Genomic DNA, 27,314 nt, shown 5'->3' on the forward strand with positions numbered 1-27,314 from the left:
ATCTATTTTACGGATTCCCAAAATAAAATTCACACTCAAATTGGAGAAAATATGGCACAATGTTCGATAGTAACATATTTACCCTATTTTATTTTTATAAAAGAAAGGAAAATAATAATATCGAAAGGTCATTTGGCTTTGTTCAAACTTATAATATCGGGATTTGAATGAGTTTGTAAATAAAATTATTTTTAAAAAATAAATAAATAAATACATAATTTACTTTCGTAAATAAACGATAAACAACTGAATTTTTATCGGTGGGCTGGTCAGGAAAGATGTAGACTACTACTAGAAAGATAAGGAATATTTTTATCAAAGCGGGTAGAGGAGTGGGGACCAACCCTGGAGGGGAGGGTTGGAGAGAGCCGGCTCAGCAGTCGGGGCATGCCGATGGGGGTAAGGTGATGTGGCTAGCTTGGCTGTTAGCTGTGAGCGTGTGCCTGATGGGGGCGGGAGCCTGTGGCCCGGGCCGGGGGGCCGGCAGGAGGAGGAACGCACCCCTCAGTCCTCTAGTCTTCAAGCAGCACGTCCCCAATGTGAGCGAGGGCACCCTCGCCGCCAGCGGGCTCGTCGAAGGCAGGATCACCAGGGTCGACAAGAGGTTCCTCGATCTTGTGCCTAACTACAATCCGGACATCATCTTCAAGGATGAGGAGGGCACCGGTGCGGATCGCCTCATGACACAGGTACCAATCAAATCTATTTAACTTAAATTTAGCAATTTTCCTAAATTTTTTAATAAGTTATAAATTCAGATTCAAATGTTCCTCTACTTTCTTAACTAGTGATTCCTTAAAGCAGAAGGTCAGTATCTTGCCTTTTCCTACATTGTTTAATTTTCAAGTCTATTGAAACCTAAATATCAACCTAAACTGGGTTCTGTAAATATTCAGACTTTTACTAATTTTAAGTCGGAAAATTTCATAGTTATTATTTGTTCCTACCATAACATGTTTAGTTTTATTTTTGTGGATTAACTGTTTCGGTTTTCTCCAAGTATTATTATCATAATAATTGTACCGTAAGAACAAGAAGTATAAGCAAAGGTATCGAGGGACTCTAATAATTTGTTTACCCAGAAAGAACATTTAAGAACCTACACCAAATTGCGAAAATTTTAATTGTGGCAAAAAGAAGTTTTTATGTTCAAAATAGCTTAAAAACACTATTTAGAGAGATGGTTTTTCCAAAAAAGTACGGTGTAAATTTAAGGGAATTCCAGTGAGTTGGGAAATACCGTCAAAATTTTACATTTTTCCCTCACCCTTAATACGTTGTAGCTAACTCTAAATATAAGTCAAATTTTCTGTCTATCTTCTTTCTCGAGTTCATTTTACCGGCTAAATATTTGTATTAACAGTATAATTTAGAACTGACTATTTTCATCAAATAGTTCAGCAGTTGGCATCTAAGTGCAAGTCAAATTATATATTTTCTGTTGGACATGAACAAGAGAGTAAAAAGTAAAATCAAGCGATGTAATGTTATACTCCTCAAACCTATCACAAACATGTATGTCATATGTAAATGTGTTTTTCTTAGCTTCTTTTTCATTCCACTCTCGTAATTTTCATGTTTATCTTGTACCTAGTTTCTGAGTGTGATTGATTATGACTGTCTTCATTTTCGACACCTTTGTTTTCATTGATTACATCGTGCTAAATATCGATGACGCCTAATTTAAAAATATGAACTAATTTAATGAAACCACTAAAAGAAGGAATCTTATGTATTCATTTGATTAGGTCGGTAGCCGGAAAAAATAAACTATAAATAAAATTGATTTAAAAATAAAATTAAACTGTTTATATATTCTTGTTTTCTTTTAATAAAATATAAACATAAATATTTACAAGACTTTTATTTTTGGACCGTTTTATAATTTTGCCGCGCTTCAATATGTTGATATAGATAAATCAATTTGATTTTGGAATATACTCTAAAATTGAAAAAAAAAAAATATTATAAACTAGAAATAATCATGTTTAATGATCTGTAAAATTATAATTTTAGTAAATGTTCCACCAGTCGGTAAGCGGGTTTAATACGCTGAGAAAGACATTTAAGTTATAATTATTAATATTTTGACGTTTAATAATTACTGTGCATCTATTAAAATATATTAAATTTTTTAAATCACCAAATCTGTTTTTTTATTTATTCTTCAGCTCTCTGTTGTGAAACTAGCTGTCCGTATTCCTCAACGGAATTAATTGATATTTCAAAAACAGTTTTTAAATGACGGACCTACGCATATTGTAGTTTAGTTTAGATAACATTTCCTAATACGCAATCTGTGTCTAGGTTTATAGTACTTTTTTTTCATAATATTAATTTACAAACCAAATATTAAGAAAGATCAAAAAAATTACAAGATGTTTATAACTTTGCGTATTTTAAAAACATTAACATATCTATTTCAATGAATAGTTTCTCACATAACAACAACACAAAGACGAGAAGAAAAAAAATTATTAGAAGTCAAGGCCTGCTTGAGAAGTCGGTGACACAACTGTAAATGGATTCAAACAGTTCTCACATAATCGAAAATTCCTTTTAATAACCTTCAGCTGTTTAAAGGTTTCCGCACTACACATAACGAGCTTCCACTTGCACTGTCACCAAACGGCTCTTAATATTATCTTATCTTAAAATTTACATAACAACAGTATTTAAATTATTAAATATTTTAGAACAGCTTGAAAATAATCCGTGTATTAGACTGTTTAAATAAGCTTTTATTGGCAAAAATGTAGCCAGCCCGATACGTAATATATCAATAATCAAATTTTATTTTTATTTATTTTCTAACATACAACATATTCTCAGAGCGCGGATAGCTTTTATGATAGTTTTACAAATTCTGGTTTAAATGAGCACAATTTATAACATTTAGACAGTGTATGAAGATTATATCGCCTTTTTTTTTTTTGGTTTTCATAAATTGTTAGAATTAGTAAAAGTGTATAACGTAATTTGCTAAAAATAAAATATTATATCTTAAATGTTTGAGTGATTGAATATTAAAAACTCGGTGCGGTGTCCGTGATGTAACATAAAATTGTTTTATGTCTAGGTTAACCTTGACATAGGATTTATACAATACAGTAATGACAGTAAGTTCCCAATTGACTATGATAAATATTTTACTGTGGACACAAATTGTCGATGATTTCACTACACTCTTTCCTACTTGTCAATTATTTTTATAGTTATAGTGTTAATTTTCCAACTTAACAACACTAGTCAGGAGGCAATATAATTCCAAGTTTTAGCATTGCGGTTTGTATAAATAGCTTGTTTTTGCATTCTTCTTTTAGTCTATTTGGATTTTTATTTTTTATTTTTAAATCACAATTGAACGAATCATATAATTTTTTGACATTTATTAAAAAATCAATTGTAAATTCGTTTTTCAATCTTGTTGGATACATTTGTTTTTGTTTATTTTATTATTGCCATGAGGTTTGTTGAATATATTTTCTATTTTATTATTTGAAGATGTTTTATATATTTTTTTTTAATAATTGAAAAGGAGGATAAGAAAAAATATTGTATGTAAAATAAAATTTCTCAACCCACATAGGGAGACATTGCAATATTAAATTAAATAATTCTTGCTCCAACTTTATCTTTACTTTTATTATATTTTGTAACAGCTCTGTTTCAAGTGAAAATTTATGATTTAACCTACCTATACAAACATATTGGATTATTATTATTTTTTTTTTTGTGAATAATAATACAATCAACGATCTTAAATCAAATAATGCAATATTAAACAAAAATGGTTAATTTGTTTAATATGATTAATTTCATTTTGAACATATGATAATTTTATTGTGATATATTTCAGTTAATACAAAAAAGCTGCATCTTGTTGACACTATTACATTTCACTCTACCTATTAAATAATCCCAGTATATAATTTATTGTTACTCATAAATTCGTCGTTAAAAATTAAGAAAAGTATATAACCTAGATAAAATATTCTACAACCTATTCTCAACCTACAAGAAATATATTTAAAAAATATTCTGTTGTTGCACTAACTCTATGTTAAAACCTCTTTATGATTAAATAACGACGGATATATTTGCTGTGGGTGTTCAGTAAAACTAGTTGATAGTTATTTTTTGTTATAGTTTTTTCTAACAACCATCTCATATTTAAATTATTTTTATCGACTTAAACATAACTGTTGATGGGGCCAATAAAGATGTTTTGTTGATATTTAGTGGTGTTAACCAGACACTATAACCAATAAGGTTGGCAAGGCCTTGGATTACACATTGTTTAGATATGCAAATGGGGACTTTTATGCCATTTGGATCTATTGTTGGATAGCACTACTTAGCTTGTAGATGACCCTCTCCTGTTATCCCAAGGTATTAACACTTCTGAGGGCAGGTCGGTATTGATTTTGTAACCATTCATCAGCTATTTTTATCTTCCCGATATTTATTCCGATATTGCCTACTAACTGTTGTTACAGTTTCCCGTTTAAATCTAAACATATATTTTAATTTTAGCGCTGAGCTGAAAAACGTCTAACGAGTACTTGCTTGTTTATAAACATCGTGAATCATCATTTAAAAATATTACATGCAAAAAAAACTATGCAGAAAAAAAACTTTGCAAAATAAAAGATTTTTTTTGCATCAGTTATGAATTTTTATAATAGTCATTGATTTATACGGACAAATTTGATAAACAAAAACTCAACACTATTATTAATAATATATTTATCGTTTGAGTTTTGTTTTTTATTTGTTCGCGATGGAGTAGAGTAATATTTGCATCATTCTTATCTGAGGTAATAAAGTTTCAACAATTAAGATGACGAACTCTAGTTATCTTTAGCTGGTCTAGATCAGTGATGATTGGCAATGCCCTTTTTAAGAAGAGAATTATATTCATATAATTTTCTTTTTATTTAATTCTATAGTTAATATTATCCTACGTGACCTATAATATTTTTTGGAATGGAAATGTAAAGAATACATAGATACTCCATACTTATAGTTATCATTATTTTTCAAAAATATGTTCATGGAAATTACTTACTTAACTTGAACGATTGTTTAAACTAATATTTAAAATACTCGAGATTTTATCCATCTATTTTGCTTAAATGGAAGGATAAATACCAATTTACATACAGCATTCTGCAAAACACATGTTTCATGGTACCTACTTATATTATAGAACGAACAGTGGCCACCCTGGGCATTGTATTCGAATTTGTGGCGTAAAAAAAACACGTTAGGTTCCACTGTATTATATAAGATGATGTTTCCGTGGGAAAGGAGATCCTTTCAAAAATAACTTTAACCCGGTTAGTTTTGGATATATATTTATTTTTTTATTGAATTTTACATTTTTTTTTTTGTATTGTTTGAATATTTACATCATTTGAAAGCTATTTTTATGCAGTATTCTTAACGATTTTTTTTCCACATATCATAGCATTAAAGAGTGATTGTTTTCCAAGGTTTAGCTGATATAGTTGATTATACATATTATCTTTCATCACTTTCTCATCCGATAATGCTATCTCAGACTTGGAAATCTATCTTCTAGATTCGATAGGTTTAAATTTCATAGAACTTTGAAATTCAACGGTTTGATATAATTATATCAATTTTCAAAGTAATAAAAAAAAAAATTACATATTTATTTTACGTATATTTCAAAGCTCAATAAAGAAATAAATAATCAAATTTTCCACTAGGAATATATATTTTTTACATTTGATTTAACGATTAAAGTTATTTTAGACACCTATATTTTAAAAAAATAACAATGATTCTGCATGTAGGAAAATAAAAATAAATTCATAATTGCTTTTTTTTTATTTATTTATTTTTAGATTTCGTTTATTCGACAAACATTATTTTTCACCCCAGCGTGTTAAAATCATTGACTTTTAATTTTTATTCAGATTGGACTACTATAAGTTTAAAAATAAAAATATATACCTAGAACGCCCAATCCTAATAGTTCTTGTTTTGTATAGATTTTAATAAGGATACTTGAGAAGTGATATATAATTTTCATAATAATAAATTAATAATAAAAATATTAAGGCCAGAATATCAATGTATGTATTGATTTATTGAAAATTGTAATGGTAACTGTTACTTATGTTATATTTATGGTTTATTACATGCAAAAAAATAACAGGTAAAGCTTTTATCTTTAATTTGTCATGAAAATGAGATTAAGTGAAGCAATAACATTCCTTCACAAACAGCTCTGTTAGTTAAAAATAAAAAAAAATATTTTGCTGATTCCAACTAATTTCTTCTTTGTGCCTTACATCTACAATATTTGTTAGTAAATCTTATGCTTCCCAACCTTCACAAATCAATAATAATCCTACAAATATCGATACTTCAAAATGATGTAAATAATTAAATTGAGTTTTGTTTCACAATCTCCTCAATAAAAATTAATATACTGGTACTCGTTCTTATTTAAATATTACTAGCTTATTCTCAGACCATTTCCCATAGTATTTAGAACACGAGGTATCAAAACAGTCATTATATTCAGTAATACATTCTCACTTTAATACACAATTGAACATTTCTACATATTTTAGTACAATCAAAAGAATGTTTATTAAAAAACATTTGTTGACTACATTATCGTCATCACAGAATTCGATATGACTTTTTGAGAGGATATTTTTATCAATGGATCACTTCTAAATTGGATGAGTTATGTAAGTGTGAGAAGTATTGCTCAAAACGACAGTACTTAACTTCAATGAAAACAATATGTATACATCTCTACGAGTTTAAATAGTAAATCACGTGATGTTTATAAAGACATACCAAGGTTCCTTCTCAGTTTTTTTTTTTTTTTTTCATGAGATTTATTACTGTTACAAAATATTTATTGTCTTTTTTTTTTTAAGTGGCCACAAAAATAATAGCTCAGCCTTGTCTAAATATCCCTAAATCCAACAAACAATATTTTTACCTTGCCAATTATTAAATACCCAATTAATTGGTTTTTACATAGTATTTCTTTAATAAAATTTGAATTAAGTTATTAATTATAGTATTAACTTAATTAATTTGATTTGATTTGTTATACATTAAAGAAAAACTTGTGGTATGCATCTGTTTATACATTTATTTTTGTTTTGTTATTGTGGCTGGAAAAAATTATTATTAATTTTACTATAAAATTTGTTATATATATATTTTTTAAGAAGAATATTTTTAGTTATATGTTAATTCAAAAAATAGTTTTTAGAAAATAAATATTTTTAATGACGTGATGAAATTCGTCTATGTTTCCTGTTGAAGGTTATGAGTTAATCATGATGATTGAAATTTCATCAACTGAAATCATGACGTTATAACTCACTTGCTTAGTTAACTTTACCATTATTTTTTTTTTTTTAAATTCGCTAGTAAAAAATTGAAATGTTAAATTAACATAGAAATACATATTTTAAGTAAAGTAAAAATAATGAAGTATTTTGCTTGTGAACTTAGGCTACGACATTGTGAGAAAAAAAAGGAGAAAATGAATAAAGGAAAGGGATAGCGTTCAGTGTCAAGACCAATGGCCTCACAGATTTGTCCTTGTCTATTCTTACTATCGATGTTTTAACTCCCAGAGTAAATATCACTAACGTTTTCAATAAACTAATAATAAGCAGACTGCTCAGAGAGTACATCGTACTCTATCTCCAGAGCCGGGTTCGAATTCAGTCATAACACCTAATTATTTATTCTTATGAGAATGGACCCTGGATTAGGAGAACCTCTTGGAGCACACCCAGTCTCTATAAAAGAAGTATTCTTAATGGTGGAGGGCTTGATCTTGACCAAATCACCTCCCTGCCACAACTGTTGATCCAGATACAGTACTTTCTCGCCAATTATTGAACACAAGATCCTTTATGGATTGTAAAGGTAAAGGTTATTAAATAATAAATATTCTTTGAATTTGTTCTTTATGACTTCGTAAATATTAATGAACAATGAAACTTGCATGCAACAACGCCCAATCATATTATGGTAATAGAGCTTTATTCTTTACGGACTCCATAATTTTCGTTAGTATTTTAATTATTTATAGCACAAAAATAAACATATATTATTGTATTTTTCTTTTTATGTTCGGATATATTTCAATTTAAATGATAAGATTTTTAAAAATACACCAACCTCCCTAAAACCAGGAAGACAATCTGAACTACATATTTGAGCGCCCTGTTACATTCTCTTTATCTTGTCCCCCATCCCGGATATTCTGTATAAATAAGCAGATCGGCCAACCATTGGCCAGCAACTCCTCGTAAAAACGGAGGCCGCCCCTGCGAAATACCAGAGGTTCCGCTTTATCTCTGCGGGGGAGAATATTTTTATTGAGCCGGGCGATAACGGCTTCGGATTCCGCTCTTAAGATTTAAGGCACACTAAAAGCATTTTGAGATCTGTTCCCACGGCAATGACGCCGTCGGATATTTTAGAGCCGATAATTCCATAATTTAATATCGATATCTTCCAACAGGTAAGTTGGTGTGGTTAGCATAGAGATGGAAACTGTCATACAATTGGGATGTGCAAATGTAATTCCCTAATAAATTTAAATATTATACATTTAATAAATAATATTTTTGCCACTATTTAAGAAATAACAAATTTGCATCTTTCATTACAATAAAAATGTTTTTTGGGCTGAGTTTTATTTTACTAATAACATCTTGTACATAGCACATGCTATTAAATTATCAACATTTCTGAAACACAAACCGGTCTATAGAAATTTGGATCCAAGTCATATAACATATAAAAAATGATTCATAAATATTCCATACCCAAAATTAACTATTTCTAATTAATTGTTTCTAACCTAGCTTTCCAATCGAATACCGATAATTCCTTAAGGAATCTGAAAGGAGGGTGACAGCAGAACCTTGTAATAGAATTATCTGTTGGGGAATTCTTCAAATTTTAAGTCAGATTAGCATTTAGACTACGCATATTTTTTGTGATGAAATTTCCCATTACTCGGAGACAAAAATAATACTAGCACGGCTTGAAAACTGTATGTTTTTAGAGTAAACAGTCAATTGGACTTGTTAAGCTGCAGAAAAAAAAAATTATACAACTCGAGAATGTTACCGACACCAGGCTATTTACAAATTTAAAGCCATTTTGTATTAAATGAAACTAAATGTACCAACTTTCAAAGTTGGTATAACTAATTCCTAAAACTCACAACTTAATTGAAAAAGAAAACTCTCGAATGTTTCTACTGGATCAAGCACATATTTAAAGTGTGAAAGTGCTGATGGTGACAAATCAAATTCATTAAGTCAACTATGTGACCACAATGTCATACTACTAGGTTCCTAGTGTCCAGTGTGGTCAGTTTTGCTCTCCTTCCAGGTCTGTGCAGTCAGGTATTATACCTTCGAGTGAAAGTTCTTTAGTTCTTGTTTTGAGCACCCTAAAAACATAGTTTTCGAAAAAAAAAAAAATTCACCCATAACACATATAGATAATTTGGAGAACTAAAAATATTTGACATCGGTAGAAATAGCATTTTCATTGAGGGTTTATTTTAGGAGATTAGAGTGCATGCAAATTTCTGTAAGTTAGGCAAACATAATATTTAGAATTTATGAGGATCACAAGTAAAAAAATTATCGTAAGAGGTCCACAACGACGAAAGGAAATTCTTACTTAAAATAGAAGAAATGAATTTCTTCAATCGATAATGGCTTAACTTAATGCAAACGTCGGCTGCAAATAACCCCGCACTTCTAAAATCAGAGACATTGTCATGAACTTACAGCATTTTCTCAATTACTTATTAAGATTAAGCTAAGTAAACAGAAGAGAATTCTACTCAAGAAGTATACTGTTGAGGGCGATGGATGTTAAGTTTTTACTTTATTTTATTTTTTAATCTTTACAACTGAATATAAATATGCGTAGTCTAGCATATTTATATTCATTGTGGTCACATAGTTGACTTAATGAATTTGATTTGTCACCATCAGCACTTTCACACTTTAAATATGTGCTTGATCCAGTAGAAACATTCGAGAGTTTTCGTTTTCAATTAAGTTGTGAGTTTTAGGAATTAGTTATACCAACTTTGAAAGTTGGTACATTTAGTTTCATTTAATACAAAATGGCTTTAAATTTGTAAATAGCCTGGTGTCGGTAACATTCTCGAGTTGTATAATTTTTTTTTTCTGCAGCTTAACAAGTCCATTGACTGTTTACTCTAAAAACATACAGTTTTCAAGCCGTGGTAGTATTATTTTTGTCTCCGAGTAATGGGAAATTTCATCACAAAATAACACCAAAGAGCGGAAATGAGAAATGTGCATACAGAAAAATTTCACCGACATGTATTACAGGACGGTCTAGCAAAACTCGTAATTGATGTTTGGATCCGTTTTCTCGAGCAACTCTTACACCTCAAGCTTCTCCCCTTATCTGGAGAGGACATAAGCCTGATTAGACAGCACACCTGTAGACCCGCCGGTACTGACCAGATCCAAGATACTAGTGGATGTCGAGGCTGGTAATAAGACAGAGTACAGTAGATAAGAGAGTGAGCTAGGTGTCGCCGACCGCCACTCAGAGCAGCCTAATGAGGCGTTTCCCAATCAAATGAAACGCCAATTAGCCAGCTCGGCTAGGAGGACCTTCTGTCAACGTTGTCTTTTTGTCCCGAAGACCATCCTCCAATTATACCCGGCCGAAGGAATGCAACGCGGCATTCTTCGGCAGTCTCTTTAAATTAATTGGCCTCATTTGGATGGACTATGTGTTGAATGGGCGGGTCGCTGTGGGCAGCGTGTCGTACCTCGGCTGGTCCGGCTGGCGGCCGATCGTAAATCTCTTTCAGCTGTCACTGTTTATTTCATTTGTACAAAAAAGCTCAAGCTAATTGAATCGACTCAGTGTTTGTCCCTGTTCCCTTTTATCTCGGATATATTTTATGACCCGATCCATAGGAAAGGAAATGGTTATGGTCCGGAAAATTTTTACTCTACAAATTCAAGTTGGAACAGATCATGTACTAATGCACTAATACAATTTAACGAAATCCTTATCGTTGTTTTCTTTCGAGTACAAACAATATGGAAAGTATATAATTGTGTCTGAAAATACTACCCAGAAACCTATAGTCGATTTCAACAATGGTAATTATTTTTAATGCACTATAATAAAACATCAGCAGATTTTATGTAAACACTAAAAAGAGGAACTAAATCATTAGTCCACCATTATATCATAAAATATGAGGGTGTACACTCCAATAGCAAAGACGATTTACTTTTCTGTATCTTCCCAAAGGATGTGCCGTACAATTTTTTTTTCCTTCTTAGTACTAATTTTAAATTTGTAGACACTTCATTATCTTTGAAATGAGCTGGAATGGTGCGGGCAATGCACAATATTTGACTTATTCCGAAATTTGAATACGATACAATATCAATGTAAAGATTGGTCAGACTGCCATAATTTTTACCGAAGACAAAATCGATTTTTAAAAATTTGTTAACAGTACCTTCATTTGCTCAGATCTTCAATTGTCAAATAAAAATTAGATACATATCTTAGGTTTTTAAAACGCCCACTTTAATTGCGTGTAATATTATGTTAATATATTGCACTCACAATTATTTCTCATTGTTGCTACTTTCATCAATTTTATCCCCGCTTTATTTAATTTAAAAAATAAATGAATAATTAAAAACTAGTTCTATATATTTGAATAATCATCATCTAAACTAATTTTAATAAAATACTTGCCTTGCTCCAATTTGATAACGACGTCTTTATATTAGTAAATGCTATTTATAGATCTCTTTTTAATAATGTCACTATTGGTAACATTGAGTTTAGTAAATAAACATATTATGTTCATTACGATAGTAGGCAATTATTGTGAATATTCAGTGAAGTGCGTTCACCTTGGCCTATTCATTTCATATAAGAGGGAATTTCGAAATTAATAAAAAAACAAATTTTAAACACTGAACATATTTCATAACATAAATTAAACTTTAGTATAATAATAAAAATTCCTAAGTATCATTCATTATTTTATTATACCTAATTATATTCATTCATCATATTTATTTACTTGCTCATTTTCTCTTTTTTTGTATAATATTTTTCATAACTTTACTAATAATACTAGAGGTGAAAATTAATTTATTTTGCTCGTTTGATATTCGATATCCTGGTATAGTAATGTTGATCTCATTACTGAATGCATATCTTGTGTTGAAGAAAGGTTTATAAGTGTAAAGTTTATGAAAAGTATAATATTTTATAATTCATTTTCTGATCTTGAAAACATATTTATCCATTTAAAAAAGGAAATAAAGAAAATGATTTTTTATTATTCCCTCGCTTCATGTTTCAATTTAATCATTAAAGCTTCTATTCTTTTAAATATCTCACTAATTAATATCTTTAATTACACATCTTAACAAAGGTCCTCTTTTTGTCAAAAAAATGTCGGATCCATTTAACTGAAACATGAATTTTATTTCAGGTACTTTACATTTATTGAATGAAAGATTTTTTGCTCAATAAAGGAATGTGAGCTAGGTTTTTTATTGAACTTGGTGATTTTTTTTATTGTGATGTTGATTTTAAATTTATGAACTTTAACTTTCTTTGAAACTTGGTGTTTCTTCGGCTCTTCAAATATTGAACAGTCAACTACCGATTACTCGAATCTTATAGATAAATAGAAAAAATCGAGGTATTGAGGCCTAAAACAACTAACTAAAAGTTATTCATTGACCTTCAATCCTACAATCCTACCGTAATAAAAACTAAGTAGTATCAAACCAAAAATCACAGTTGATATAATTACAGATTTACTTATTGTCGTCATACCTGTCCCCTAATTTGTAAAACTTGTTGATAGTTTTTAGCAGTATTCCAAATTCCATGAAGCTTGTTCTCCTTTAATTTTTCATTAAAAGATGTGATCACTTCCGTTTCTATTACATTTTTAATGTCTTAAAATTTATAGAAACTATTGAACTAAAAAAAAACAACAACAACACAGAAACATCAGAACTAGGACTGATAAGTGTGCGGTAGGAGAAAGAAGCCTTAGAACGTGCTGTAGTGACATATGAATAAAATAAATAAGAGATGTGGAATTTATGAAGTCAAAAAATCAACTTATACATGTTTTTCACGGCTTCTTAAAGTAATTCCTAATTCGTCTATCGAGTTCATATTTTAAAATTTTTAAGGTAGAGGTTACAATAAAATCAAATATAAATAAACTATATAAAATTGAAGGAGCTTATCTAAATTTAAAAAAAAAAAATACAAATTATCACGGAGTTCGTGCTATTCAGGTTCCAGTTATCCCCAGTCTATACACTAAATTTATAATAAAACTAATTTATAATTGATAATAAATTTATAATAAATGCAAGAAAAAATTCAGATAATTCTGTTAAATCTAAGTAGGTACCTTGTCGACACGAAACATTATAGTGAAGTAGACACAGAACCTAATGTAGTTGTGATATAATTAAATGTTAATAGATGGGATTGTGTGTTAATATAAGGACTGAAGAGAGAAGATAATAAAATAAAGGTTGCTGTCAATCAAGTGAGAGAGATAAAAAAGGTCCGAGAGCTTACAATAAGGACAACTATTAAATCATGTCCTTAGCCCTACCGCTTGCTGATACCATTACTCTTTGTCTCTCCCTCAGCCTCTTCTTTTTATATCCTTCTCCATTCGACTCGTGTTTTTTACTATCTTATTCCTTTTTTTATCCTTACCTCGCTTTACAGATTTATATGAAAACTAATGGATTACGGGTAATTATAGTGTCTTTTTTTATAGAATGCCAAAACATGACAAATTTGTTTTATATTTTAGTCAGTACAGTAATAGTTGAGGTTGGTTTGAATTTTTTTTTTTTTTTCATAAAAATGTGGTAATAAAAAAAAAAGTCTTCTTATATTAAAATACATTTCAAAAAGTGATTGAAAAAAAATATTTTAAAAATCGCATTGTTTGTTCAGATTATCACTTATTTGAATGTCGTTTATAAATCAGATTAGTTTTTCTAAATGTGTTTAAATTAAATACCCACGGATTTGAATCAAAATTTTCGAAATTGTAGGCAAATATCTTAATATCATATTTTTTCTCATATTTCTTATGATAACAATATCACCTACTAATTGTATTCGAGTATAGAACTTTAAAAAATATAAGATGTTTTCTAAAATATAATTTTTAAATTTCCTCCTCCCTTAAAAAATTTCTGAATTAGTACCCCTCACCCCTCTCCAAAGGGTTCACTGCAACTATTCACTAATAGTTAACTATTCAGTGCAACTTGTTCACTTCAAGTAGTTCGAATATAAAAAATAAGCTAAAAGTAAGATATCGAAAGGATTGCCATTCATCTTTACAGTCTAGACGCCTATTATCTCCCTACTTATCGTTGACTCATGGTTTATTCCCTCACTTACTGATATCCCCATAGGTAACATAGATTTCCTTATTACTATCAATTAAAAGTTATATAATCCGCTATTAAAAAGCCACAATAGTTGATCATGCTGCGGCTGAACTTATAATAAACAATTATAACTAATAAATAATAAAAATCTAATCATTTACAATTTTAAAGACAATAATAAAACATCAGGAAGTGATGAGATGTGATAATAACAGAACGTTTTTACACAAACAAGATTGAGGTTTAGTTTTACACCTCTAATGTCTTTCAGAATTTAAGTTTGAGACTTAACCTCTAACTATATTGTCTAATATTATTCTGTTCATCCCGTTACTTCTTAACTGTATTATTGATTTTTAGATTTGTAGATTATAACAGTTATGGTGATCTCAAGCAGATCAAATTTCCAGAATTTATTAGATACCAAAGACCAAAGATATAAATATTTATTTCCAGGATTTAAATGTGGAAAAGATGGTTTTGGGTGGAGTCAGCATATAAACAAAAAACTATTTATTTGTGGCGACTTTTCGTCCTGAGTTCCCTGATGAAGACCTGAAATTCATGTCGAAACCTCAACCTATAAATAGTTTTTTGTTTATTTGCTAATCGCACCCTCCCCCCCCCCCACCATCTTCTCTACGTATTAACATATTATTATCCATCTACGGTCAACTATTAACACCTCATCATGGATTCCAGGATATTTACTTTTTGTTTATTATTATTTCTGAAAAAATTTTGAATAGTGGTTAAAGAATCTTTATTTAAAACTTTGAAGTATTATATACAAAAAGAGATATTCCCAGACGATAGCCGATTGTTGAGCCTAACAAGCCAGGTGTATTATTTAGAAAGGCAGTCCGGCAAGCCAGGGCGCATTCATTTAAATAGGAAGCCGCAGAGTCTTCCCCTTAGGGATAAGCATGGAGCATTCCGCTGCAAACAATGGGCAGAACATTCCTCTCCACCGCAACTCCTTCCCCGATGGGAAACCCTTTGGCGAAGCGAAATGTACAACACTGTTCAGGGTTGATAGCATGTACTGATTCAGTGAGGGTCAATCCAATGATATCTGCAACCTCAGGGGACCGTGACCGGCAGGTTTGGCTTCGCTCAGGAAGTATCACCTCTGACCATCCGTTCTGGTATGGGTTCTCATCCAGCCTCGATAAAATAGAATGGTTTTATAAGCTCAGCAGATGAGGCGAATAGGTTAGGCTTTTGTTTTATCTATTTTTAAAGAAAGGGAAGGCTTTTGTTGTTATAGCAAAAGAAAGTCCATCTAATACCTACAATAAATTTACAAACGTACATATCATTGTAAATTTATTTACAAAGAATAATTTAATTAAATTCATAATTACTTAATAATTCATTGTAATTTGGGCGTTAGTAATTTGGATTTCTGTCTTAAAGACATTTATTAAATGCTTAATAAATATATACACACCAGTGTATCAAAACCTTAAAAAAATATGTATCATCCGTGCAACGTTTTGGTGTTGCTTAAATCAGATTTATTCCTAAAGCCCTATCTATAACTTTATTTAAACACCAACTACTTCCTCAATTCTTTCGATTTTTAAGATATGCAAAGAATAAATAACTATAAAAGTTTTTGTTCTCAAATTTTGATATTTTTATATATCTTTTTTCGTTGATATAATTATGGACGTATAATAGATTATCTACTCAAGACAGTTTGTTGCAGAATACAGATCAGTTTTTTTTTAATTACAAAACCCCTGAAATGATACAATTTATAAACATGCAATTATGTATAATTTTAATGTATAATTTTAAATTTATATTAAACATTATTTGTACACACCGAAAAATAAGTTTTAAAAAAATAATTTTTCTTAATAAGCTCCAAGTTTCCAATTAGGGTTGTATTATTTGTTTTCTCCTCTTCTTGTATATTGTTCTAGGAAGCGAACAAAAATTATTGAATTATATTTAGACTAAATGAAAACAAAAGAAAATATTTTTCTCGCACAAACATAATATTTATTTGGATTCACACATGTTTAATTAATCACATTTATGCTAATTTTCATCAAAATAATTTTTATGTTTCTAAAAAATATCGTAATGTACACGATTTTAATAAAAAATACCGAAAACTCCAGGTTTTGGCCATCTTCAAGGTAATTAGCAATCTGCCAACCAATGAACTATTTTAACAATCACTTTTTCTTCCTTTTGGTTTAGTTTGAATATAATTTCAGCAGTAAAATAGTTAAATTAATATCAAATCTATATATTGTAGGAGTGAATTTCCAAGCGAAGCCACTGTAGAGCTGCTAGGCAAATGGCGATTTCAAACAAAAAGACTATGAAGGTAAAATATATGGGACAATGGAGTAAAGGTCGGCAGCCATTATTTTGGAAGGCTATTAAAGATGAATTAAGCGGGAACCCTCGAAGGCCAGATAATTATAGGGTCCCGGTGTCAAGTCAGAATTTTAAATAAAAACAATTTTTCTTCTGCCCATTATCTGGTGTTAAAATGTTAAATAAGGTATGTCTTTGCGGCAACGGGGATGTCTGGCACGAAACCTCGGCACGAACCGTCCGTTTCAAGAATCTAGTTAGGGTCTATTGGGGTTTTAAAGGAGTACATATAACCGACTTTTTGTCAGTTGTTTAAGTTTTTAAAAATGGTGGGTTCGTCTTCTCGTTGGTTGAAATCCGGCTTGGGCGTATTGAAATTTATTTCACAGCGGACCTAAGGAATGAACCTCGACATTCTCATACTGGTGAAAATAAGTTGTTATTCTGTAGGCTAATCTGTTATCCTGTAGGATAATCACCCCTTATGCCGGAAAAGGCTAAATAATGGGAAAATATATTGAAATAGAATTACTTTTGAATAATTGATTACTTGGAGTCTTTTATATCACAATTTATAACTAAGGGTAGTTTGCTTGACAAAGACAAATTTTTCACTATTTTAAAATCTATATGCTTAAATGAAATTTTTTATTCAATCACATATTTGTCACTAACAATATTTATCATGTAATATTTTGAATATTTGGTCCAAAACATTTCTTTATATTCTTTATATCGGCCTGATTGGCCATACATAATCTCATGCAAAAGATGCCTCTAACTATTATTATGAAATAATTACCTTACAGTTATAAACAATAAACATGTATTATTAAAAAAATAAAAATAATAAATAAAAATCAAAATAGTTAATGGTGCCACTGAAAGACCTAAAGACAGCTTTAACCAGCTTCTCCTCCCACTCCCTCTCCCCTTTTTTCTCCCTCTCCTCCGCCTCTTAACATAATAATTTATTTCTATAACCTTTAATTTATTATTATGTCCCCCAATATTCTTAGTCATTGTTGAATTTTCCATTCAAATTACTTTTAAATGGATTCGAGAAATTGTATGAGTCTTCAATATCGAGTTACGGTTTCATAATTTGTTTTAAGTTGAATGATTTCCAATTTTAATAACTTGCAATGTGAAACTCACTATGTTAATCGTCAGGTTTTAAAATTTAAATTTAGTAATAACTCTCCTTTAGTGAAAAAATTTAATATATATTAATACTATTAATATGGCATATAATTAAGTGGACTAGTAACATCGTTGATAATGATAATCTATGTTAAAGATTGATTGTTTGATCTCCTACTCGAGTAATCTGATAGAAATTATTCTGAATAAGAGTCGATTGAGTAAAACGTGATTTCTGTAAAAAAAAAAAAAAAATTATGAAATTCCAAACAACCCGTAATTATTTATGCCGTTATCAAGAATGTTATCTCACTCTAGAAACCGATTATTTTAAAATGCTCGTAATTCTAATTGTCGTTAGGAATCACTTATTTACATTTGATTTAATATTATGATCTAGCAGATAGACTGCGTGTGATTTACGTGAAGTCAAAAAAAAAAAGGTTAAACAAAAAAAAGATATAGGATATACGTCAATAAGCAACTTAGCTTTTTCACTATCGCTAGACATTCAAACGATAACGAAGGAGATAATTGTTGACCGTCGCTAGGAAGCATTGTTTTATCTTTTTTTCTTTCTTATTATTATAATGTTAATAGAATAATACACCTTGAAAATGGTTCTGTTTATTTAGAAAGTTTTAGATTTTGGTGTTTAAATGATGACTTTCCATGCTTTCAATAGTCCAGCCCACAACGGGAATAAAGACAGTGAAATTATAACTAGTGCTATTTCCGCCATATTTACTTCCAAACAAGTAGTAAAAACCATTTATATAGGGTGTTTACAGAAGTATCACAGTTCTGAAGAAACTAATATCAAGCAAAATAATATAAGATTATGTGTTACAAAACTTATCTTGAACTAAATATTTATATAATAATTGCCTTCAGCAAATATTAACCAATATTTGTTGTATCATACATTTCTAAAACTGAATTGTGACACCTAATCAGTTTTTTTTCCCATAGAAAGATAAGCGTCTCTTCGAGTCGGGGATGTTGTGGTTTCCAAACAATTCTACTGTTTGTCTAGTTCTTTTTTTTTTCTTTTTTTTTCTTTTTTTTAGGTACTCTCTGTTTACAGAAATAATTCAAGAGCTCAAAAAGCCAACCGCTTCTTAAAGTTCGTAAACATAGACTGGCTTTTAGGCTCCTGTTTGTTCCTCGTACGTCTTTACATTTCTTGTGCACTAGTAGAATATTAAACCACCATTAGGATTAGCTCGTCATCTAACACTAAAACGTCCCGAGAATTGAGAAATATTTAAAAAAAAAAAAAAAAAAAATTAAAAACAGTAAAATAGTTTACTTTTATATGATGTTAACATATTATTATTGTTCTAAATATGGAATGATAACCAATATTTGAGATAACCGAGTTACTTTTTCTGAGTGATATATTTCATTGAACTGTTTTTCATGCAAGTGCAGATAAAACAGACAGAATCATGTACTAATAATGACCCTGACGTATTTTATCTATAGTTCTCGTCCAATGAAATAGATTAATCTGTACAAATCAATAAAGACTTGTTGATAAAATGCACCTTACAAATCCCTGAAGTCCGATGTGGAGCCTTAATGAGATATAAGATACCTCACAGTATTATTCTGTATTATTTTTACACGATTGAAAAGATCGTTTCAGGGTTTCTTTTAGTTTCCAATAAATACTGGGCTTCCACTGTATATTTCAAACCCAAACTATTCGCCATCGCACTGTGATATGACTAAATGAATTATCTTGAATACACCATAACGAATGAAAGCAAAACACTTGAACCTGGACGTACTCTCCTGGAATCTAATCATGTATCTTCGAAACTATTATTGGTATCAATATAGTTCACAGTTTCCAATCAATGTTTTTTTCGCTTCTATGATCGTATTCCTAAATATAATGAAAGAAATGGCAATATTTGTATACAAGTATTAGATTTGTCGTAGAGACCTCACGGACTATTAGGTTAAAGTGTTTCAGTAATCTTACAAGAGGAGTTTTAATGTTTCAAGAAGAGGAGTGTCATACCAAGTGGTTGAATTTGGGAAATGCGTTCTAATAACATTTGTTTGCTAGATTCAATCTTCTCATTCTTAATTATTTGGTCGCAATAAAGAGATAAAGATAGATGTGCCACTTAGTATGCCATTTTGGCTTTGAATTGTTTGTGAGTGTGCGACGAGTCGGTGATATATCAGCAAATCTGAGTAAACATTGTATTCTATTTATAATTGCAGATGTATTCCAATCTCAGTATTAATCCACTAATTATTTTGTATATTCAATTGGTGGGGTCACACATTCAATTTGTGGCAACCTTATTTAATAACATGAATGCCATACGATCATATTCTATCAACGGTCTTATCGACCGAGGATGACGACCAAGGTAATAGCGTACAAATCCCACCACCTCGGGACACCTGAGCTGTGAAGGTGCCCTAGGGCCGTAGTACCTCGCCATAGACCCCTTTCACCTGGGACCTAGAGGTAGAGGTTTACATAACCGAATAGTGTCGGAATAGATTCCGGTGAAACCGAGATGGCGACACTCGACTCCCAGACCGCAGCCTCCGCATCTCTGGTCACACAGTCCTCGCTCTGCCTAAGAGCAATTATTTTTTTCAATTTTCAAAGAAAAAATACAAACAGGTCTCGTTCAAGCACATCCTTATTAAAGCACATTCATGGCATTAAAAGAATCGAAGGATCCATCACTTCGCCCCTGCAATGGTATCTGCGACGGAAATCTACAGAGTTAATATGTTCTTTCTAAACAACGATTTTGAGATATTGGACCATTAAGAAGCTTGAAGAACTTTGAACTTGCCATAATTTTTATTAATTTGCAAAATGATAATTGTATCAAAAATAATCTACATCGTTTCATAATTTTCAGTATTGCACTAACAACTCATAAAATAGAGGTTTTAGATGTACCTGTCAAACTTTAAAACTCCCAATCAATTAGATTGGTTGATTTTCATTCGATTGATTATAATTTTTTTCAATAATTATGAATTTCTACCAAATATGCAAATTTTATATTCATTTTAATACCTTTTTCTTCAGTACTGCACTTTAAGCGTTGAAGGTTAATAATTACGATAGAAGATACGCTAAAATTTGAAGAATTATAAGACCCGGAAAAATATACAGAAAACTGAAATTACATACAAATTACACTAAAAGTAAAAAAATCAAAAGTACTCATTTAAGTTAAGAAAATATTTTATAATTATTATAAATTAAATTTAAAAAAAATTAGAACACTTTTTTAAAAAGTACTGATTATACCAACTTTTTCCTGATAATATGCTAGCTTGATGATTTTTCCTAGGTATTGGTAGAGGATACCAATCCGCAATACGCTAGTGTGTCGAGTATTTGCAGAACGATTAATAGAAGGATTAACATTCAACTAGATGAAACTAAAAAAAATATTGTGAAATCTTAAGTTAATTTGATTAACAATGAGCATGGAGAGCACGGTGATTTGTACTAAAACTATTGCATAAATACGTAATTATTTATCCTTTACTTATTTCTCGAAGTGCAGATAATTTGCTTTTTATTTTAACTTTAAATCTTCATTCCCGCGTTTCAATTAAATAAGATAATAACTTAAAACATTGTCATAATCTGATTTCTTATCTTTATCTTTTTTTTATTACTTTGCAAGGAGTGTGAAAATATTGTTTTTTCTCAATCCAATTTTTTTTTATTTATTTTTTTTTTTATTTTCAAGCTTTAGATCTTGGTTCAATATTTGCTCAGTGATCTTAGAGCTGTACATTCCATTGCCATCAGTAACTCATTGCATGTTTAATTATTTTTTTCTCTACAGCAACTGAAATATTGATAGATTTAGATTTAGTATTATTAGTTGGGTTAAAACAGAATAACATGCACAGCTTAAATGAAAATTGATAATAGTAAATTCTGCAGTCCTTAAATTATATATTTTTTTTTTTTTTTATAAAATTTTAATTTCGTGTTATTCCCTGACTGCCAAAGATCACAAGAAGAAGGTTAGCGGTATAAGATTAAGGAGAGACAAGATCAATAGAAGGAAGCGGCCAAGAATCAAGGACCACCCATCTCTTCCATAGTGGCCCCCGCTTCATTTATATTCCACTTAAATTAACCCAATTCCCCATTTAAGGGCACCCTGCTCTTTGTTGTCCTGTCTTGTGATTACCGCCAGGTCCCCTGTTTTATTTCAATCCTACCATCCACTCCGCTGTTCATTCTCGTTTGTCACCCGACTTTTTTTGTGCGTAGCGTGCTGAAGCGTCGGTGTGTAAAGACGAGTCAAGAAAATTAATTAGCTCCTTTCTTTACTACTCTTTCTTTTAAAACCATTATGTTATAACATACTGAATTTATAAATTACGTTAACTTAAATAGTGTATTTAGTGGGAATTTTAATTTTAAATTCATCAAACAATAGATTTTTTAAAAAACTAAATGAAGAATAAAAATCATTTTTATTTATTTATTAAGATCCACACCTGCTTATAAAATAAAATAAGTAAGTTTCTCTTCCGATTTTTATGATGCAATATTAAGAAAGTACGCTTTTGATCGACAGACCATTTATTTTCAGACGGTGTAAAGAAATTTTAATAATCGATTGAGAAGTAAGATATTAATATTTGAACTGTTAATGCGTTAATGTGGGAATTTAGGTCATTGTGAGTGATGTTACTGGTGATATAAGTAGGATGCAGCCGAGGAAGGTGACACTTCACTTAGCAACCTCAAGTCTGTAGCGGCGTCCGTTCGAATCCGATATTGGAGGAGTGACTTTTATTTCCACGGAATGAAAACTTATGATTGGTCACCTGATTTAAATATTTCATTAGTAATTATGAAAAATAAGATCCGAAGAAGAACGATACGATTATTTTTTTTGCTGATATTTTATTGTCGTTCTTATTGTAATTTTTATAAATTATTTCATAAAATAAAATAATAGAACTTTAGTAATGAACAAAATAGGAACTAGATGACACTTATTCATCAAAAAAATATTTGACGTTTTGAAAAATAAAATAAATAAATCTATTTAGTTATAGCTATAATGCGAATCATAAATAATAAAAAAAAAAAGAAGGATAGAGTAGGTCTGGAACATTCCCCTAGGAGTCAACACATTCTCAAAGCCATCGAACGAATTAGAAGACGAAAATAGTAAGGCTGTACAGCACTAACACAAACATCCAATAACACTCTGTTCAGCTCTTAATTTTCTTAAATAATCAAACATCGGACGGAGGTTTACTTTAGTGAAATTGTAAGCAGAACTGATTGTGTCTTTCAACCGCTTCTTTATTGAGTACGATTTGGTAATAATAGATCGTTTATAAATTAATTATAAACATTAATTTATAAACAAATAATTTATATACACATACTATTCCAACAACGCACTTCTTTTTATCACAATTTGATTGAAGATTATTAAAAAAACATTCTGCGGAAATTTATCCTTTTCTTATTAAACAAAAAATGACCACATTGTGGACGTGTTCCTAAAATAACATGTGGAAAGTGTTAAGTCGTTTTACTTCTAAAATGTACCTTTTTTTGGAATGGAGATAAAATTGTAGAATAATTAATATTAGCTATTTTAATAAGGAGGAAGTAAATCCGGTTTATATAACCGAAAATTGATCGAGAAAAATGTACTCATTATTACTCCTAACACGGCAGCAAGAGTCTGTTTCAGGCCTTGTACATGCTGGAGTGATTTCCACCTAGGGGGTTTGTTTTTTTATTTATTTAACAAAAATAATCAAAGCTATAATTATAAAAGACTGGCCGTCATTTAAGTAAATAACACCCCTCCTGGGAACAAGGCAAGACAAACGTGCGGTCTTCCTGTTAAGTGCCATATAATCGTTGAGATTAAAGCTAAGATTCTGCAAACAGTTGATTACTGTAAGAAAGGTGCTGAAGTTAATAACGTGCCATTTTGCTGGTATAAAGTTTTTACGGCCTAGAGGATCCGAAGAAAAGGGAATACGAACACGTTTTTTGTCAGGGATCAGGTTTCGGTCATCCGTGGAGAAAGGACATTTTTTTCTTCAAACCTGGCCTTTTACTATCCTACTTTTGTTTAATGGCTGTTTAATGACATATTTTTCCATGTAATATATATGTTATAATAATAAATAAAGCACGTTACTATGTTAGCTAAAGGTGTGTTAAAGTGGAAGGGATTGGCTGGTATTATTTTAATATTTTAAAATAATAATTTAACAATAGTAAAGTATTACAATACTATTTACTGAAATTAATTTTTAAAGATTAATGTTTTTGTTTCATTCGCGTTAACGTTTGACGAATTAACACTTGATATTTTTTTTGCGATTTAGAAGCAAAATAGCATGTGAGGAAGCTATGCTTACTTAAAAAAAAAGTTCTTCAAATCAAAATTAATCCTAAGCTAATCAAATCTTTTCTGATTTAGTTAAATTTTGAAAGTTAAAAAAAAAATCATTTCAATAAAATAAGCTGTTATTTACACATAATTACAATTATGCATTTGCGCAAGGATTTCCTGACCGTAGAGTAACCCTGTGCGTTCTTCAGAAGGGTTAATGGATACAGAAAGTAATAGACGAGTTGCTGCTCTTTAATCTTATATATATATATATATATTTTTTTTTTTTTTTTTTTAAGATCGGTGCAAATGGTTCTTATTGTTATAAACTTATCCTACTTTTTGGCTAAAATAGCGGTCATGTCAATGTCCATATCTTAAACTTGAAATATTAATATCATATCGACTTCACATTATAAGAATCATATCGCAACACTGTGCACAGCAGCACGAACAAGTATATGGTAATTTATCGTCTTACTGTAACAATATGATTAGCTAACATATAAACTATTAAACATGTCCCCCGTTGAAGCATCAAAAGGAGATGTGTATGGAAAAAATATCTTTATAACAATGGGTACTGTGTGATGTGCGCCTTCAACCTAAGGCCAGGCGTTAGTTCACTTTTGACTGGCTGGTTGGAATTGTTAGTGGACTGTATTGAAATTCATTGCAATGAAAATAAAGCATCAGTAACATAATCTATTGAGTAATTTACAGGGGGTGTATGGGTAGCATAAACAAAACATTTATGGTTAAAGTGTGGTAATTAATGTTGAATAGGGGTCTATCAAAACTATAGATAAGCATATAGATGATGATGATGGTTGGTGATGGTATAAATCATATGTTGAAGGCAGGTAACATACTCTTGATTCTTTCTTCTTCTCCATATCCCCCTATTGCCTCTCTCCTCGGCTGCCAGTGGGCACTTCAGAAATGTTTCTACCCACTCATGGTTTTCCACCGAATTAGAATGAAGAAAAGATGCTGCTTGCCCAGAAAAAATATGGCTTTTTCTCTCTGCTTTTGGCAGCTCGCTAGGGAGTGTCTATTATTTTATTTTGTTTTTTTATGGACAAATTATGATTAATAACAAATGGACAGGTGTTATTAATTGTAGTTAGCCACATGCTTATAGTGTGTATTTCTTGCTTATAGTAGTTCAAATCTTCCGTTTAAACGGAACAGGTATAGTTCTCCCATTCTTCGTCACATATATGTACATAAAATATAATATTTTTTAGATTAATTTTTATTAATATATTCTTGTTTGAGAGTGGTTTAGTTTATTTAAAAACAATATTTGATCCTTTTTCTCAACTTTATTCTTTTTAAAAACCTTCCAACGTTTGGACCACTTAGTTCATTTTCAAGGATACCTACAAACACTCCTTTTAATTATTTTTATAACAATTTCATTATTTCCTTCACTTACATACTGATTTCTTTGGTTCTACCTTTACTTTGTTGTCATTTTCTCTTTTAAAATTCTTAAAAATGCAATTAGCCGGCATTTTTAAGAATTTTAAACGGTGAGTTTGTAGGTATCCTTGAAAATGACCTGAGTGGTCGAAACGTTGGAAGGTTTTTAAAAAGAATAAAGTTGAGAAAAAGGACCAAATATTGTTTTTAAATAAAATAATATTTTTTTAAATAATAATTCTCCCAACGCCAATTTATGAAAATATGCTCACGAAAATGCATTATAAAAAACATGCATTTAAATTTCCAACAATACCAATTAATACAGCTGGTAATGATCCTCAGATTTCATTACACAATCACCTGAAAAAATATTTCAATCTACAGTATAAATATTGTTATTATTTTTACAATCAACCAATAATTACTATAATATTATAGTTGAATTCTCAAATTTGAGTGATTCCACGACAAGCCTTGTCACAAGGCTTGTCGTCCTTGTAGAGTTCTGTTAATTTGTTGCAAAAATTAAATGATTAAATGAAATTAAATTTAGAAATTCCTTTATATCTGAAAAATTTACAAGTAATTTGAATGGTAAGTATCATATTTGTTACGAACTTAACAGTATCTCTCTGTTGTATATGTCCCATAATTTATGCTAAGAATTCAGAACAGGAATTTCATACAATATATGAGTCATATAATATGATAATTAAATCTAATCAATTGAATACTTATCAAGCGTAATATTGATTAAATAAGAATTAAAAAGAATACAAAATCTAGAGATACAGAAGAAATTTAAAGTTACTACAAAAATAGAAAACCAAACAATCCAATACCAATGTAAACAATGGTTTTAAAATTCAGCAGGTTTATAAAAAAAAAAAAATGGTTATTTCATTACATTTATAACAACTTACTATATTAACTCGCAAGAAATGGTTAACTATTAAAATACATTGTAATGAGTCACTATTTTTTTTTTTAAATACGAAGTAGAAATACATTTTGAAATCTTGTGATACTTTTAAAAAGTACAAGTACTTTTTCATTAAAGCGAATCTTATGGGACGAGTTAATTTTTCTAAATAATTGTCAGGGAAGTATATATTATTAATAAAAAAAAAATTGAAATTAAATACTAAAACTGAAATTTGACTTGTGAAAGGCATAGCCAATTCATCACAAGACCTTCTCCAACACCATTAATTAACTGTAGGTGTGTACATCGTTCCTCGAGAGGAAGGCTAATTTATTTTCTGCTATTTATCTTAATGAGGTTCCAGATAAAAGATAAAAGGTATGCAGAGCTCCTTGTAGTCTGGAAACCGTTTTGCAATCTCAACTTTAAAAAATGATCTTATACTTAGTCTAAAGTTATATTAAAATATGGTTCCAATTTCTATATTCTTTGAACCAATAATTTGTTTTACCACAATTTTCAAAAAATATTTATTATCAAACATATAAAAAAAAAAAAAAATAC

The 27,314-nt window shown here is 30.1% G+C and overlaps 1 protein-coding gene and 1 long non-coding RNA gene across 2 annotated transcripts in view; both read left to right on the plus strand.

Annotated features, from left to right (window-relative positions):
- Positions 1-381: 381 nt before the first annotated feature.
- hh (hedgehog signaling protein) overlaps positions 382-27,314 on the plus strand; it is a 79,647-nt gene continuing 52,714 nt past the window's right edge. The window contains exon 1 of the mRNA XM_014421795.2: positions 382-689. Coding sequence (XP_014277281.1) covers positions 408-689 — 282 coding nt within the window. The 5' untranslated portion in view covers positions 382-407. The remainder of the gene's footprint in view (positions 690-27,314) is intronic.
- LOC106681472 (uncharacterized) lies at positions 16,555-17,019 on the plus strand. The gene is made up of 2 exons (XR_001343245.2): positions 16,555-16,669; positions 16,792-17,019. It is a non-coding gene; the product is annotated as an uncharacterized lncRNA (long non-coding RNA).

Source organism: Halyomorpha halys, unplaced genomic scaffold (genome assembly GCF_000696795.3).
Source record: "Halyomorpha halys isolate HHAL.00 unplaced genomic scaffold, Hhal_1.1 Scaffold343.1, whole genome shotgun sequence".
Taxonomy (NCBI): Eukaryota; Metazoa; Arthropoda; class Insecta; order Hemiptera; family Pentatomidae; genus Halyomorpha; species Halyomorpha halys.